The sequence below is a fragment of the Hylobates moloch genome, unplaced genomic scaffold (assembly GCF_009828535.3).
Source record: "Hylobates moloch isolate HMO894 unplaced genomic scaffold, HMol_V3 SCAFFOLD_16, whole genome shotgun sequence".
Lineage (NCBI taxonomy): Eukaryota > Metazoa > Chordata > Mammalia > Primates > Hylobatidae > Hylobates > Hylobates moloch.
This window is the reverse complement of record NW_026652291.1, coordinates 11,451,082-11,466,792: the sequence shown is the minus strand read 5'-3', so window position 1 is coordinate 11,466,792 and position 15,711 is coordinate 11,451,082. Positions and strand designations below refer to the sequence as shown.

The following is a 15,711-nucleotide window of genomic DNA, read 5'->3' as shown; positions in this document are numbered from 1 at the left end:
GGGAATATGACCTGCAGCTGTGCTACACCTCTCCTAGGAAGCCCTTCCATTCCCTTAATCAGAATTATTCTGAAAGGTCCTCTAATGCCCTGTTGTTTTCTTCTCTGGTGCAGAAGTTCTCATAGTATCATGCGGGTAAAGGGCTTAGCAATAGTAAGAACTTAGTAATTAACTACTGCTTTTGTTATAAAATTAAAATTCCCAGAGTGAAGCCCTTCCCAGAGTGAATTCCCTGAGAGAATTAAATCCTAACTGCTTGGAGCAGGGATCAGCCAACTTTTTCTGAAAGGGTCACTAGTGAACATTACTGACCTCATAGGCCAGATGGTCTCTGTCACAATTATTAACTCTACTCAACTTCACCTTTGTAGTACAAAACCAACCACAGACAATATAAAACCAAATGGGTGTGGGTGTGTTCCAGTAAAACTTTATTTACAAAACAAGACAGTTTGTTAATCCCTGCCCTGAGCATCTATTGTATCCAATAAATTTCCTATGCATCCACAATGGCACCAACTATGTATTATCCTTGAGGGAACTGAAAAAATGTCACTCAATCAATTTTCTGTAGGGCTTAATTGTCTGGCTCATAGATGAGAGTGGCTTACCCTAGAGGGCAGGAGCCACAGCTCATTCATCTTTACCAACGAGCATTTGGGATTTGCCTAGAAAACATTTATTAAATGGAACTAAACCTCACCTGTAAACCTGGCCACAGCATCAATGTGCTGTTTGACCTGGACAGCCAGCTCTCGAGTAGGAGTCAGAACCAGTCCAAGCAGAGGACGCTTTGGGTATGCCTTACAGGTGGCGCTTTTGTCATCCAACTCTTGTTTTAGATTTCCAGTCTGCTCTTTATCAAGATTTTCCTCCTCATTCTCATTCTGTTTGGGAACAGGCTTCTCCCTGATCAGGGAAGAAGGCCCTTCACCAGCATCATCGTCACCAAAGAGCAACGCTTGGTCTGAGATAGTGCCTCCAGTCTTGGCTCTGGCCTCGGCTGCAGTATCACTGGGCAGTGCTTCACTCTCAATTACAGTATCGTCAGGCAATGCACCAGAGTCAGCTTCAGCCTCAGTTCTGGTCTCTTCAGGTGGTGCTTCAGTGTTACTTGGAGGAGGGGCAGCATTCCTCTTCTGCCACTGCAACACCGCATGAATCACTGGGATGGCAAAGGCAAGAGTTTTCCCACTTCCTTAAAAGTAAAAAAACAAAACAAAATAAAAACAGTGTGAATCAACAGATGAACATACTTTAGTCTAGAATTCATTCTTTTGCACAGAATAAGGTAGCCAAGTGCCACCCTGACCGACCCAAAGCTCCTCCACTCTACACAGATTTCCCCAGAAGGAACCAGAAGGCACATGTAAATTAGAACATGAAGAAAAGCATGGCAGGCTAGCACTGAAGTCTTAGGTCACCAGTAATGAATTACAAATGTTCAAGAAATGAAACAATAAAGAGATAAAGGGCAAGTTTTGGGTGTTTATGTGTTGTTTTTGTGAAGAGTGGGAAACAGTAATCTATACAATACTTTCCCAAGACTTTTCTTTGGTGAGAAAGGAGGGAGTAAAAGAAAATTTTCTGAAGTTTTCAGAAAATGTAAATATAAAACTTTTGTCTATGCCTGAACATTTTCAAACTGGCCTTTGAATGTACACAGTCCAAATCATCTGGGTGGTCAAAACAAAACATCTCAGGCTGAGAATTTAAAGAAGTTCCAAAATGATAATGCCCTAGGCAGAAGCCAATAAATACTTTCTCAAGGGAGAAACCATTATCATACATCTCCAAAAATGTTCACAATTTTCAAAGGAAATAAGCAGCTCTCAGTAAAAAATAACCACACACACACAAAAATAAGATACTATAAGGAAAAAAGTGAGCAAAAACAGACACATAAAACTTTCAACAAGAAGAAAAGCAGACTTATCAGAAACAATGAAAAGCCAGAAGACAGTGTAGCAACATTTTTTATTTGAATGCCTAAAAATAAAACCCTGACGATCTATAACCCTACACCCAGCAAAACTCCCTCTCAAAACAAAATGTGAAATACAGACTTAAGGCATATAAAAGCTGAAATAATTCACCAGCAGCAAATGTGAGCTATCAGAAATATTAGTCTTTCATGCAATAGAAAAGATAATATAAAATGAAAATCTGGATGTACCCAAAGAAATAAAGAGCAACCAAAACAGTAACTATGTAGGTAAATATTTAAAAACTTCTTTTTATGGCCAGGCATGGTGACTCATGCCTGTAATCCCAACACTTGGGGACGTCTAGGCGGGAGGATCAAGACCAGCCTGGGCAACATAGTGAGACTCCCATCTTTAAAAAAAATTGCCAGGCATGGTGGCACACTCCTGTAGTCTTCGTAACTTGAGGCTGAGGCAGGAGGATTGCTTGGGCATGGGAGTTCAGGGCTGCAGTGAGCCATGATCATGCCACTGCACTCCAGCATGGGTGACAAAGGGAGACACTGTCTCTAAAAACAAACAAAAAAACCAAACCCCTTATTTTTCTTATTTAAACATCTTTAAAAATAATTGTTTAAAGCAAAGATAATAAAAATGTATTCTGGAATCTCTAACACATATGAAGCATACAACAAAAAGCACAAAGGAGGGAAGAAATGGAAAATACTCTTGTAAGGTTCTTACGTTGTATGCGAAGTAGTAAATTACTTGAGGGTAAACTATAATGAAATTAAAGATATATACTATGAACCCCAAAGCAATCACTAAAAAGACCTAAGAATTATAGCTAATAAGACAACAAAATGTGTAAAAGGTTCTTATATCAGCAACTGAGGACTAAGACCAAATATTTCAACTAAAAATGCTCCTGTCCCTAATTCTTGACATAGAGCTTCTAAAAGCCTTGTAACTTTCTGAGTGACAGGAGCATTTTTTGTTGAAATATTTGGTCTTAGTCCTCAGTTGCTGATATAAAACCTTGTGATACCTTAAAAATATTTGTAGTAGTAAGAGCATCTTTTCGTACGTTAATAAGATGACTAGTGGCTGGAGTCCCTAGACAGCTTTAGGATGGGGGATGGAAGTTTCAGCTGCCTCTCCCCACCAACCTCCAGGGAGGGGAGAGGGACTGGAGACTGAGCTCAGTCACTAACAACCAATGATTTATCAATCATGCCTATGCAATGGAACCTCCACAAAATCTCTAAACGATGGAGTTCGGAGAGATTCCAGGGTGGTGTACCCAGGGACCATGGAAACTCCATGCCCTACCTCTTCTGACTTCCGACCCCAGCCCATACCTTGCCCTTAGTCATCTCATCCATCTGGCTGTTTCTCAATTACATCTTTTATAATAAATTGTTAAATGCAAATAAAGTGTTTCCCTGAGTTCTGTCAGGCATAGCAAAGTGCTGAACCTGAGGAAGGTGTTGTGGGAATATCCAATTTGCAGCCAAGCTAATCAGAAGTACCAGTATTTGTGATCAGCATCATCAATGGGGGCAACCTTGTTGTGGGATTGAGCCCTTAACCTATAAGGAATGACTCTAGCTCCAGGTGGATAGCGTCTGAATTGAACGGAATTGTAGGATAACCAGTTGGTGTCCACAGAGTTGCAGAGTTGGCTGTGAGTGTGGGAAAAACCCACACATTTGATGCCAAGAGTGTTCTGTGGGTAGAAAATCTTTTTTTTTTTTTTTTTTGAGACAGAGTCTTGCTCTGTCACCAGGCTGGAGTGCAGTGGCACAATCTCAGCTCGCTGCAACCTCTACCTCCAGGTTCAAGCGATTCTCCTGCCTCAGCCTCCCAAGTAGCTGGGACTACAGGCATGCGCCACCACACCCAAGTAACTTTTGATTTTTTTTTTTTTTTTTTTTTTAGTAGAGATAGAGTTTCACCATGTTGGCCAGGATGGTCTCGATCTCTTCACCTAGTGATCCGCCTGCCCTGGCCTCCCAAAGTGCTTGGATTACAGGTATGAGCCATGGCGCCCGGTAGATCTTAATAGTATCTCTCTCTCTCTGACACACACACACACAAATTCAGTGCCAAAGAAGGAAACAAAGAAGAGCTGGGACTAATAGAAAAGTAACAGATTTAAACCCAACCATTGATGCCGCTCCCGGGATCATTGCAGAAGGGAGGCAGGACTAGATTGCAGTTCCTGAAAGAGCAGCAAGGGGAGGCTTGCATTGTGAGTTTTAGCTCCAGATTGACTGCAAGAACAAACCAGTAATCCTGAGAGGACCCACAGACCCTCTGAAGGAAGCGGGCTGCTCCAGGAGGACCCGGGAGACCCCCACATACTAAGGGCCCCAACTGTGGAGAGGAGGGAGACTCTCCTCTCCCAAACACACATCCCCACTGGAGAACATGAAGGTCCGTTTGTAGGAGAAGTTTCTGACTTTACCTGGAGCTGAGTCAAGTTAGACAGCTGAGCAAAATACAGGGGTAGAGGAAGCAGCAGAAAGGCCCTGGGAGTTCACTGGGTCCCCAAGCAGCGCATTCCTGCCTGGCACTACAGGGATCCATTGGGAGGGTGGCCAGAGGAGCAGGGGGTAAAACTCCACAGAAAGAAGGCATTCTCTAGCCAAACTCTGTAACAATTTGATGTAACAATCAGAACAGGAGGAGAAGCCTCCTGGCCAGAACTCGGGGGAGGGCACGAATCCAGACTTCACAGGCAGGGGAAGAACTAAAGCCCCTTTTCTTTCAGAGCTGGGAAGCGGATAGCCTTGGGCAAGTTTTCAAGCCCTCCTCCTGGAAACAGACTGGGGCTGCTGGGGAGGACACAGTGGGAGTAAGACCGCCCTTTGCCCTTCGGTTTGTGAGGGAGCTGGGTGAGGCCCGTGACTGCCGGCTTTCCCCCATTTCCCTGACAACCTGCATGACTCACCAGAGGCAGCCATAATCCTCCTAGGTACACAACTCCAGTGACCTGGCAATCTTACCCCCATCCCCCACAACAGCCACAGCAAGACCCACCCAAGGAGAGTCTCAGCAGGCGTAGACCTGCTCCCATCTGATGGTCCTTCCCTATCCACCTTGGTAGCAGAAGACAAAGGGCATATAATCTTGGGAGTTCTAGGGCCCCACCCACCGCTGGTCCCTCTCCATACTATAGCTGATGCTTTCTGGAAAGTGCCACCTCCTGGCAGGAGCCCAACTAACACAAAAATAAAGCATTAAACTACCAAAGCTAAGCACCTTCACAGAGTCCAACGCACCCTCTGCCATCTCCACTGGAACAGGCGCTGGTATCCATGGCTGTGACCCCCATAGACGGTTAACATCACAGGACTCTGTGCAGACAACCCCCAGTACCAGCCCAGAGCAGGGTAGACTTGCTGGGTGGCTAGACCCAGGAGACAGACAACAATCACTGCAGTTTGGCTCACAGGAAGCCACATCCATAGGAAAAGGCAGAGAGTACTACATCAAGGGAACACCCCATGGGACAAAAGAATCTGAACAACAGCCTTCAGTCCTAGACTTTCCCTCTGAAACAGCCTACCCAAATGAGAAGGAACCAGAAAACCAACCCTGGTAAAATGACAAAACAAGGCTCTTCAACACCCCCCCCACCAAAAAATTATACTAGTTCACTAGCAATGGATCCAAACCAAGAAGAAATCCCTGATTTACCTGAAAGAGAATTCAGGAGGTTAGTTATTAAGCTAATCAGGGAGGGACCAGAGAAAGGTAAAGCCTCAATGCAAGGAAATCCAAAAAATGACACAAGAAGTGGAGGGAGAAATATTAAAGGAAATATATAAAGAGAAAACAATAAAAAAATTCAGGAAACTCTAGACATACTTTTAGAAATGCGAAATGCTGTGGAAAGTCTCAGCAATAGAACTGAACAAGCAGAAGAAAGAAATTCAGAGCTCAAAGACAAGGTCTTCAAATTAACTCAATCCAAGAAAGACAAAGAAAAAAGAATAAGAAAAAATTAACAAAGGCTCTAAGAAGTCTGGGATTATGTTAAATGACCAAACCTAATAATCGGTGTACCTGAGGAAGAAGAGAATGCTAAAAGCTTGGAAAACATATTTGGAGGAATAATTGAGGAAAACTTCTCCAGCCTTGCTAGAGACCTAGATATCCAATACAAGAAGCACAAAGAACACCTGGGAAATTCACTGCAAAAAGGTCTTCACCTAGACACATTGTCATCAGGTTATACAAAGTTAAGACAAAGGAAAGAATTTTTAAGAGCTGTGAGACAAAAGCACCACATAACCTATAAAGGAAAACCTATCAGATTAACAGTAGACATCTCAAGAGAAACCCTACAAGCTAGAAGGGACTGGGGCCCTATCTTCAACCTCCTCAAACAAAACAATCTTCAGCCAAGAATTCTGTATCCAGCAAAACTAAGCATCATATATGAAGGAAAGATACAGTTGTTTTCAGATAAACAAATGTAGAGAGAATTTGCCATTACCAAGCCACCACAGGAACTGCTAAAAGGAGCTCTAAATCTTGAAACAAACCCTGGAAACATATCAAAACAGAACAACCTCTTTAAAGTATAAAGTAAAAATCACACAGGATGCAGAAATACAAGTTAAAAAGCAAAAACAAAAAACAAAACTAAAGTACATAGGCAACAAAGAGCATGATGAACACAAGGGTACCTCACATTTCAATACTAACACTGAATGGAAATGGCCTAAATGCTCCACTTAAAAGATAAAGAACTGCAGAATGGATGCAGAACTCATCAACCAACTATCTGCTGCCTTCAGGAGACTCATCTAACACATAAGGACTCACATAAACTTAAAGTAAAGGGGTGGAAAAAGGCATTTCATGCAAATGGACACCAAAAGCAAGCAGGGGTAGCTATTCTTATATCAGACAAAAACTTTAAAGCAACAATGGTTAAAACAGACAAAGAGGGACATTATATAATGGTAAAAGGCCTTGTCCAACAGGAAAATATCAAAATCCTAAACATATATGCACCTAACACTGGCGCTCACCAATTTACAAAACAATTACTAACAGACCTAAGAAATGTGATAGACAGCAACACAATAATAGTGGGGGACTTCAATACTCCACTGACAGCACTAGACAGGTCATCAAGACAGAAAGTCAACAAAGAAACAATCGATTTAAACTATACCTTGGAACAAATGGACTTAACAGATATATACAGAACATTTCATCCAACAACTGCAGAATACATTTCTATTCAACAGCGCATAGAACTTTCTCCAAGATAGACCATATGATAGGCCATAAAATGAGCCTCAATAAATTTAAGAAAATTGAAATTATATCAAGCACTCTCTCAGACCACAGTGGAATAAAACTGGAAATCAACTCTAAAAGAAACCTTCAAAACCATGCAAATACATGAAAATTAAATAACCTGCTCCTGAATGAGCATTTGGGTCAAAAACAAAATCAAGATGGAAATTTAAAAATTCTTCAAACTGAATGACAATAACGACACAATGTATCAAAATCTCTAGGATACAGCAAAGGCGGCACTAAGAGGAAAGTTCATAGCCCTAAATGGCTACATCGCTACATCAAAAGTCTGAAAGAGCACCAACAGGCAATCTAAGGTCACACCTCAAGAAGCTAGAGAAACAAGAACAAACCAAACCCAAACCCAGCAGAAGAAAGGAAATAACCAAGATCAGAGCAGAACTAAATGAAATTGAAACAAACAAAATAAATGAAATTGAAACAAAAAAGATAAATGAAACAAAAAGCTGGTTCTTTGAAAAGATAAATAAAATTGATAGACCATTAGCAAGATCAACCAAGAAAAGAAGAGAGAAAATCAAAATAACCTCACTATAGGAGATGTTACAACTGACACCACTGAAATATGAAAGATCATTCAAGGCTACTATGAACACCTTTACACAGATAAACTAGAAAACCTAGAAAAGATGGATAAATTCCTGGAAAAAACCCTCCTAGCTTAAGTCAGGAAGAATGAGATACCCTGAACAGACCAATAAAAAGCAGCAAGATTGAAATGGTAATTTAAAAATTACCAATAACAAGTCCAGAACCAGACGGATTTGCAACAGAATTCTACCAGACATTCAAAGAAGAACGGGTCCCAATCCTTTTGACACTATTCTACGAGATAGAGAAAGAAGGAACCCTCCCTAATTCATTCTATGAAGCCAGCATCACCCTAATACCAAAACCAGGAAAGGACACAACCAAAAAAGACTGATATCCCTGATGAACATAGATCCTAAAATCCTTAACAAAAGACTAGCTAACCAAATCCAACAACATATCAAAAAGTTAACCCACCACGATCAAGTGGGTTTCATGCCAGGGATGCAGGGATGGTTTAACATATGCAAGTCAATAAATGTGGTATACCACATAAGCAGAGTTAAAAACCAAAATCACATGATCTCAACAGATGGAGAAAAAGCATTAGACAAAATCCAGCATCCCTTTACAATTAAAACTCTCAGGAAAATCGGCATACAAGGGACACACCTTAATGTAATAAAAGCCTTCTATGACAAACCCACAGTCAACATAATACTGAACAGGGAAAAGTTGAAAGCATTCCCTCTGAGAACTGGAACAAGACAAGGATGCCCACCCACTCTCACCACTCCTCTTCAACATCGTCCTAGAAGTCCTAGCCAGAGCAATCAGACAAGAGAAAAAAACAAAGGGCATCCAAGTCAGTAAAGAGGAAGTCAAACTGTAATCCCAGCACTTTGGGAGGCCGAGACAGGCGGATCACCTGAGGTCAGAAGTTTGAGACCAGCCTGACCAACATGGAGAAACCACGTCTCTACTAAAAATACAAAATTAGCTGGGCATGGTGGCGCATGCCTGTAATCCCAGCTACTTGGGAGGCTGAGGTAAGAGAATTGCTTGAACCCGGGAGGTGGAGGTTGCAGGGAGCCAAGATTGCGCCATTGCACTCCAGCCTGGGCAACAAGAGCGAAACTCCGTCTCAAAAAAAAACAATGTTGGCATGGATGTGGTGAACAAGGAATACTTCTACATCCTGGTGGGAAAGTAAACTAGTATAGCCACTATGGAAAATAGTGTGGAGATTCCTTAAAGAAATAAAAGTAGAACTACCATTTGATCCAGCAATCCCACTACTGGGTATCTACCCAGAGGAAAAGAAGTCATGATATGAAAAAGATACTTTCACACATAATTTTATAGCAGCACAATTCACAGTTGCAAAATCGTGGAACCAACCCAAATGCCCATCGATCAACGAGCAGATAAAGAAATTGTGGTACACATAGGATGGAATACTATGCAGCCATAAAAAGGAATGGATTAACAGCATTTGCAGTGACCTGGATGAAACTGGAGACTATTATTCTAAGTGAGGTAACTCAGGAATGGAAAACCAAACGTCGTATGTTATCACTGATATGCAGGACTAAGTTATGAGGACGCAAAAGCATAAGAATGATACAATGGACTCCGGGTACTTGGGGCGGGGGGAAGAATGAAAGAGGGGCAAGGGACGAAAGACTACAAATATGGTGCAGCGTATATTGCTCGGGTGATAGGTGCACCAAAACCTCACAAATCACCACTACATTGGCACAGTGGCTCATGCCTGTAATCCCAACACTTTGGGAGGCCGAGGTGGGCACATTACTTGAGTTCAGGAGTTCAAGACCAGCCTGGCCAACGTAGTGAAATCCTGTCTCTACTAAAAACACAAAAAGTAGCTGGGCATGGTGGCACATGCCTGTAGTTCATCTACTTGGGAGGCGGAGGCAGGAGAATGGCTTGATCCCAGAAAGTGGAGATTGCAGTGAGCTGAGATCGCAATACTGCACTCCAGCCAGGATGACAGAGCAAGACTCCATCTCAAAAAAAAAAAAGAAAAACAAACAAAAAATACTTGCTCATGTAACTAAATACCACTTGTACCCCAATAACTTATGGAAAAATTTTAAAGAATTAAAAAATAAACATCTAAACACAGAAAAGGAAAAAAATTTAAAAATAAAAAACAGAAATGTAAAAAAAATAAGTATCAGGTATGCTATCAGTCAAAAAATAAATAAGTAAATCCAACCACTATCAATAATAATTAAACGTAAATAATCTCAGTAACTCAATTTTTTTCTTTTTCTTTTTTTTTTTTGAGATAAAGTCTCACTCTGTCACCCAGGATGGAGTGCAGTGGCACAATCTCAGCTCACTGCAACCTCCGCCCCCTGGATTCAAGCAATTCTTGTGGCTCAGCCCCCCAAGTAGCTGGGACTACAGGCACATGCCACCACGCCCAGCTATTTTTTTGTATTTTTAGTAGAGACAGTTTCGCCATGTTGGCCAGGTTAGTTTTGAACTCCTGGCCTCAAGTGATCCACCTGCCTTGGCCTCCCAAAGTGCTGGGATTACAGATGTGAGCCACCATGCCTGGCTTCAATAATTCAACTCAAAGGCACAAATTGTCTGATTAAACAGCAAAACCCATTTATATGCTGCCTATAAGAAATTCACATTAAATATAAAGATATAAATAAGGGAAAGTAATAGTACTGAAAAACACACATCATGCTAACATTAATCAATAAAGCTGGACTGGCCGCATCAATACCAAAGCACATTTTAGAACAAAAAAATTACCAAGGATAAAGGGGGCCATTTCATAACGATAACAAACCAATTCATTCAGAGGATACAATAATCATCTAATGTTTTAATCCATAAAACATTTATTCACATAAACTGATCGTCAGAATACATGAAACAAAAACTAATAAAACTGCAAGTAGAAAATTGTCACTCAAGAAAAAAATAAGTGGCCGGGTGTGGGGGCTCATGCTTGTAATCCCAGAACTTTGGGAGGCCGAGGCGGGAGGATCACAAGGTCAGGAAACTGAGACCATCCTGGCTAACACGGTGAAACCCTGTCTCTACTAAAAATACAAAAAATTAGCCAGGCACGGTGGTGGGCGCCTGTAGTCCCAGCTACTTGGGAGGCTGGGGCAGGAGAATGGCGTGAACCTGGGAGGCAGAGCTTGCAGTGAGCCGAGATCATACCACTGCAAATATCTCTAATCTTTAAACAAATAATTTGTTTCAAAATTTCCTAGACAAGTGCAGTCAGTGATTCTACCAAATTAACCATATAAATTCTTTCAGAAAACTGAATACTTCAGAAATCATTCTGAAGCTATATTACTGATTCCAACACCAAAGACATTACAAGAAAACTACAAATATCCCATGAACATAAATTCAAAAATTCTCAACAAAATTTTAGCAAATCAAATCCAACAATATATAAGTAGAATAGTAAATTGTGACCAAATTCAGTTTATCCCAGGAATGTAAGTCTAATTTCATATTTGAAAATCAATGTCATTCACCATATTGACAGACTAAAAATGAAAAACCACATATTTCAATATGAAGTAAAAAAGCATTTGAAAAATATCCAACATCCATCCCTGATAAAACCTCTCAGCAAATGAGAAATCAGAGAACTTCCTCAACATGATAAAAAGCATCTACAAAAAACCTACAGCTAAGATCAGACTTGATGGTGAAAGACTAAATGTTTTCCCCCAAAAGATCAAACACAAAGCAATAATGCCCACTTTACCACTACAATTCAAAATTCTGCTAAAGGTGTTAGCCACTGCAATACAACAAGAAAAATTAAAGGCATCCAAGACTGGATAATGATCATCTTTGCAGAAAATACCATGGAATCCTCAGAAAACTACTTGGTGGTACTAAGTTGCAGGACACAAGATCAATATACAAAAATCCATCATATTTCTACTTATTGGCAACAAACAATTGGAAATAAAAAATTTTAAATTACCATGTACAATAGAACCAAAAATATAAAATGCTTAAGGATAAATCTAACATAAGATGTGAAAAATCTATATACTGAAAATTTTAAAACATTGCTGAGAAAAGTTAAAGACCTAAAGAAATGGAGAGATACCATATTCATAGACTGGAAAATTAAATATTGTTAAGATGTCATCTATCCTCAATTTGCTCTGTAATCAACAGAATCCCAATCCAAATATCAGCTTACTTTTTTTGTAGAAATTGATAAAACGGATTCTAAAATCCATATGGGAGGGCAAAGGCCTACAACAGTCAAGATAACTTTTAAAAAGAACAAATTTAGAGGACTCATACTACCTGACTTTAAGACTTATTATAAAGTTGTTATAACCAAGAGAATAAGAAACTGACATAAAGACTAGACAAACAGATAAATGGAAAACAAAAAGACTTCAGAGAAAGACCCACACCTATATGGTCACAGACTTTCAACAAAGATGCAAAGTCAACTCAGTGGAGAAATAATAGTTTTTCAACAAATGGTGCTGAAATAATTAGCCATATGAGGAAAAACCCACAAACTTTGATCCATACTTCTCACTCTAAATAAAAGTTAACTCAATAAGGATCAAAGACCAAAACATAAAACATAAGACTATTAACACTTCTAGAACAAAACACAGGAAAAATCTTTGTGATCTTGAGTTAGGCAAAAGGTTCTCAGATAAAACACCAAAGGCATCAAAAGCATAAATTCATAAAAGACAAGGCTAATTTGGATTTCATCAAAATAAAGACTTTCTGCTCTTTGAAAAACACTGTTAAGAGAATGAAAAGGTAAGCCACAAACTGGGAGAAAAATTTGAAAATCTCACATCTGATAAAGGACATGTATCTAGAATACACAATGAACTCCCAAAACTCTGCAACAGAACATTCCTATTTTAAAATGGGCAAAATAATCGAATAGACAAATAAGCATATGCTAAAATGCTGAACACTGCTAGTCACTGGGAAAATGCAAATTCAAATGACAAGGAAATAATAGTAAAATTTTAAAAGTCTAAAATAAAAAGACTGAGCATACCTAGTTATTGACAAGAATATGGACCAACTTGAACTCATACCACCTAGTGACAACGTAAAATGGTATAATCACTTTAGAAAACTTTTTAAAAGTTACATTTACCACAAGACCTAGCCATTCCACACATAGGTATTTATCCAATAGAAATTAAAGCACATATCCATACAAAGACTGGTACAACAGTATTTACAATAACTACATTTGTAATAGCCAAAAACAACAAAAAGCACAAATGTCCATCAATAGATGAACAAACTGCTCTATCCACACACTGGAGTACTATTCATCACTAAAAAGAAATGAACTATTAGTAATTGTAATAACATGGCTTAATCTCAAATTATGCTGAGTCAAAGACTCAGATACCACCCCCCCCAGTACATATTGTATGATTTCATTATATAAAATTCTAGAAAACGCAAATTAGGCCGGGCACAGTGGCTCACGCCTGTAATCCCAGCACTTTGGGAGGCCAAAGCAGGCAGGTCATGAGGGCAGGAGTTTGCGACCAGCCTGACCAACACAGTGAAACTCCGTCTCTGCTAAAAATACAAAAATTAGCCAGGTGTGGTGGCAAGTGCCTGTAATCCCAGCTATTCGGGAAGCTGAGGCAGGAGAATCGCTTGAACCCAGGAGGTTGAGGTTGCAGTGAGCCGAGATTGTGCCACTGCACTCCAGACTGGCTGACAGAGCGAGACTCCGTTTGAAGAAAGAAAGAAAGAAAAGAAAGAAAGAAAGAGAGAGAGAGAAAGAAAGAAAGAAAAAGAAAGAAAGAAAAAGAGAGAGAGAGAAAGAAAGAAAAAGACAGACAGACAGAAAGAAAGAAAATGCAAATTAATCTATAGTGATAGAAAGCCTATCAGTGGTTGCCTGAGGAGGAACAAGAACTGAGGGAGGGAAGGACAACAAAAAAAACCCAGGGCATCTTTTTGGGGGTAATGGATATACAGTTGGCCCTTTAACACAAATTTGAATGTGGGGGTCCACTTATACACAGAATTTCTTCCACCTCAGCCACCCTGAGACAGCAAGACCAACCCCTCCTCTTTCTACTCAGCCTACTGAAAGTGAAGATTAAGATGAACACATTTATGATGATCCCCTTCCATTTAATGAATAGTAAATATATTTTCTGTTCCTTACAATTTTCTTAATAACATTTTTTCTCTAGTTTATGTTACTGTAAGAATAAAGTATATAATACAAAATATGTGCTAATAGACTGCTTATGTTATCTGTAAGGCATCCAGCCAATAATAGGCTATTAGTGTTTAAGTTTGGGGGGAGTTCAAAATTACATATGGATTTTTGACTGCACGGGGGACCGGTGCCCCTAATCCCCACATTAAGGGTCTATTTATTATTGCATGGGCAGTGGTCTGTTCACAGCCCCAGATGGACGACTTATCCAAGTCGTTTTGAATTCCGGACTTGTAGATTCACAACCTGACAAGAACTGTGGTATGAATCCAATGTCAATCTCTGGCCACAATGGCTCATATAAACCTTGTTTCTGCCTTCCAGGGACTTACTTCCAGGACTCTGCTGCACATACCAAAGCAGTGTAGCAGAATGCTTAACAACACACAGAACTAGCCTGGAATCCAGACACTACCATTTCAGTTGTGTAATTTTAGGGAAGCTGTCTATGCTCTGTGAGGCTGAGTTTTCTCATCTGTAACATGGGAATAATGGTACTTACCCCAGGGTGGTTGTGACAACCGATTTCATCAACATAAAGCACTTAACACAGTGCATGACACATCTTAAATGCTCAGTAAATGTTCTAAGTTATTATCTCCATTCCCCTTTCCTGTAGTTCCTCACTCTTCCATCTATATGACTGTCACAGAACGTCATCCTGAGTTTCCCGACCACTGTTCCAGAAACCCAAAGCACGTGTCTACTGAACACTTAAAATGTAGTTACTCTAAAATGACATGTGCTGCAAGTTTAAAACACACCAGATTTTGAAAATTTGGTAAAAAAAAAAAAAAAAAAAAGAATGTAAAATATCTCACTAATTTTTAACTTTTAAAAAATGTGGCTCCTAGTAAATTTTAAATTACATATGTGTTTCACATTATACAGTCACCCTTCTGTAACCGTGGGTTCTGCAACTGTGGATCGACAATATACGGGGGGTTAAAAAAAAAAACTGTGTGTGTACTAAACACTGTACAGACTTTTCTTGTCGTTATTCCCTAAACGATACGGTGTAACAATTTACATAAGACCTACGTTGTATGAGATATTGTAAGTAATACAGAAATGATTTAAAATATACAGGAGGATGTGCATAGGTTATATGTAAGCACTACACCATTTTATATCAGAGACTTGAGCATCCCTGGATTTTGGTATCCAAGGGAGGTCCTGGAACCAATCCTCCATGGATATCAAGAGATGACTAGATGTATTTCTAATGGACGCTGCTGGTCTAAACAGACCAATAGTTCCAGGCAGTACTAGTTCCTCCCCCGTCAGCAGTCTAGTCTATCCAGCAAAGTCAACCTGTCATTGCTTCCAAAAGTCTTGCAGGAACCTCAAACACAGCATAGTCCTAACACTTCATAGCTGAATCTGTTTACAAAATCCACCCAATGACTATCCACCACACTCAAATCCTTCCAATGACCAAGAAACTCTTCAACTCCCAAAGCAGCAACCCTTTTCACCTTTGCACAACTCCCGAGAATTAGACAGTTCTTCCTTATACTCATGAAGATCTACCTCTCCAGAGGACTGATCTTAGCTTTACCTTACCCCTTTGAGCCATTTAGAAAAGGCTCAAGAACAGCAGAAACTACCATTTGCAGACCACTTCCAATGTACAGTGTA

The 15,711-nt window shown here is 40.0% G+C and overlaps 1 protein-coding gene across 1 annotated transcript in view; it reads right to left on the bottom strand.

The window, feature by feature from the left end:
* DDX24 (DEAD-box helicase 24) overlaps nucleotides 1-15,711 on the bottom strand; it is a 29,990-nt gene that overhangs the window by 10,410 nt on the left and 3,869 nt on the right. Inside the window, exon 3 of the mRNA XM_032180500.2 lies at nucleotides 704-1,198. Coding sequence (XP_032036391.1) covers nucleotides 704-1,198 — 495 coding nt within the window. The remainder of the gene's footprint in view (nucleotides 1-703; nucleotides 1,199-15,711) is intronic.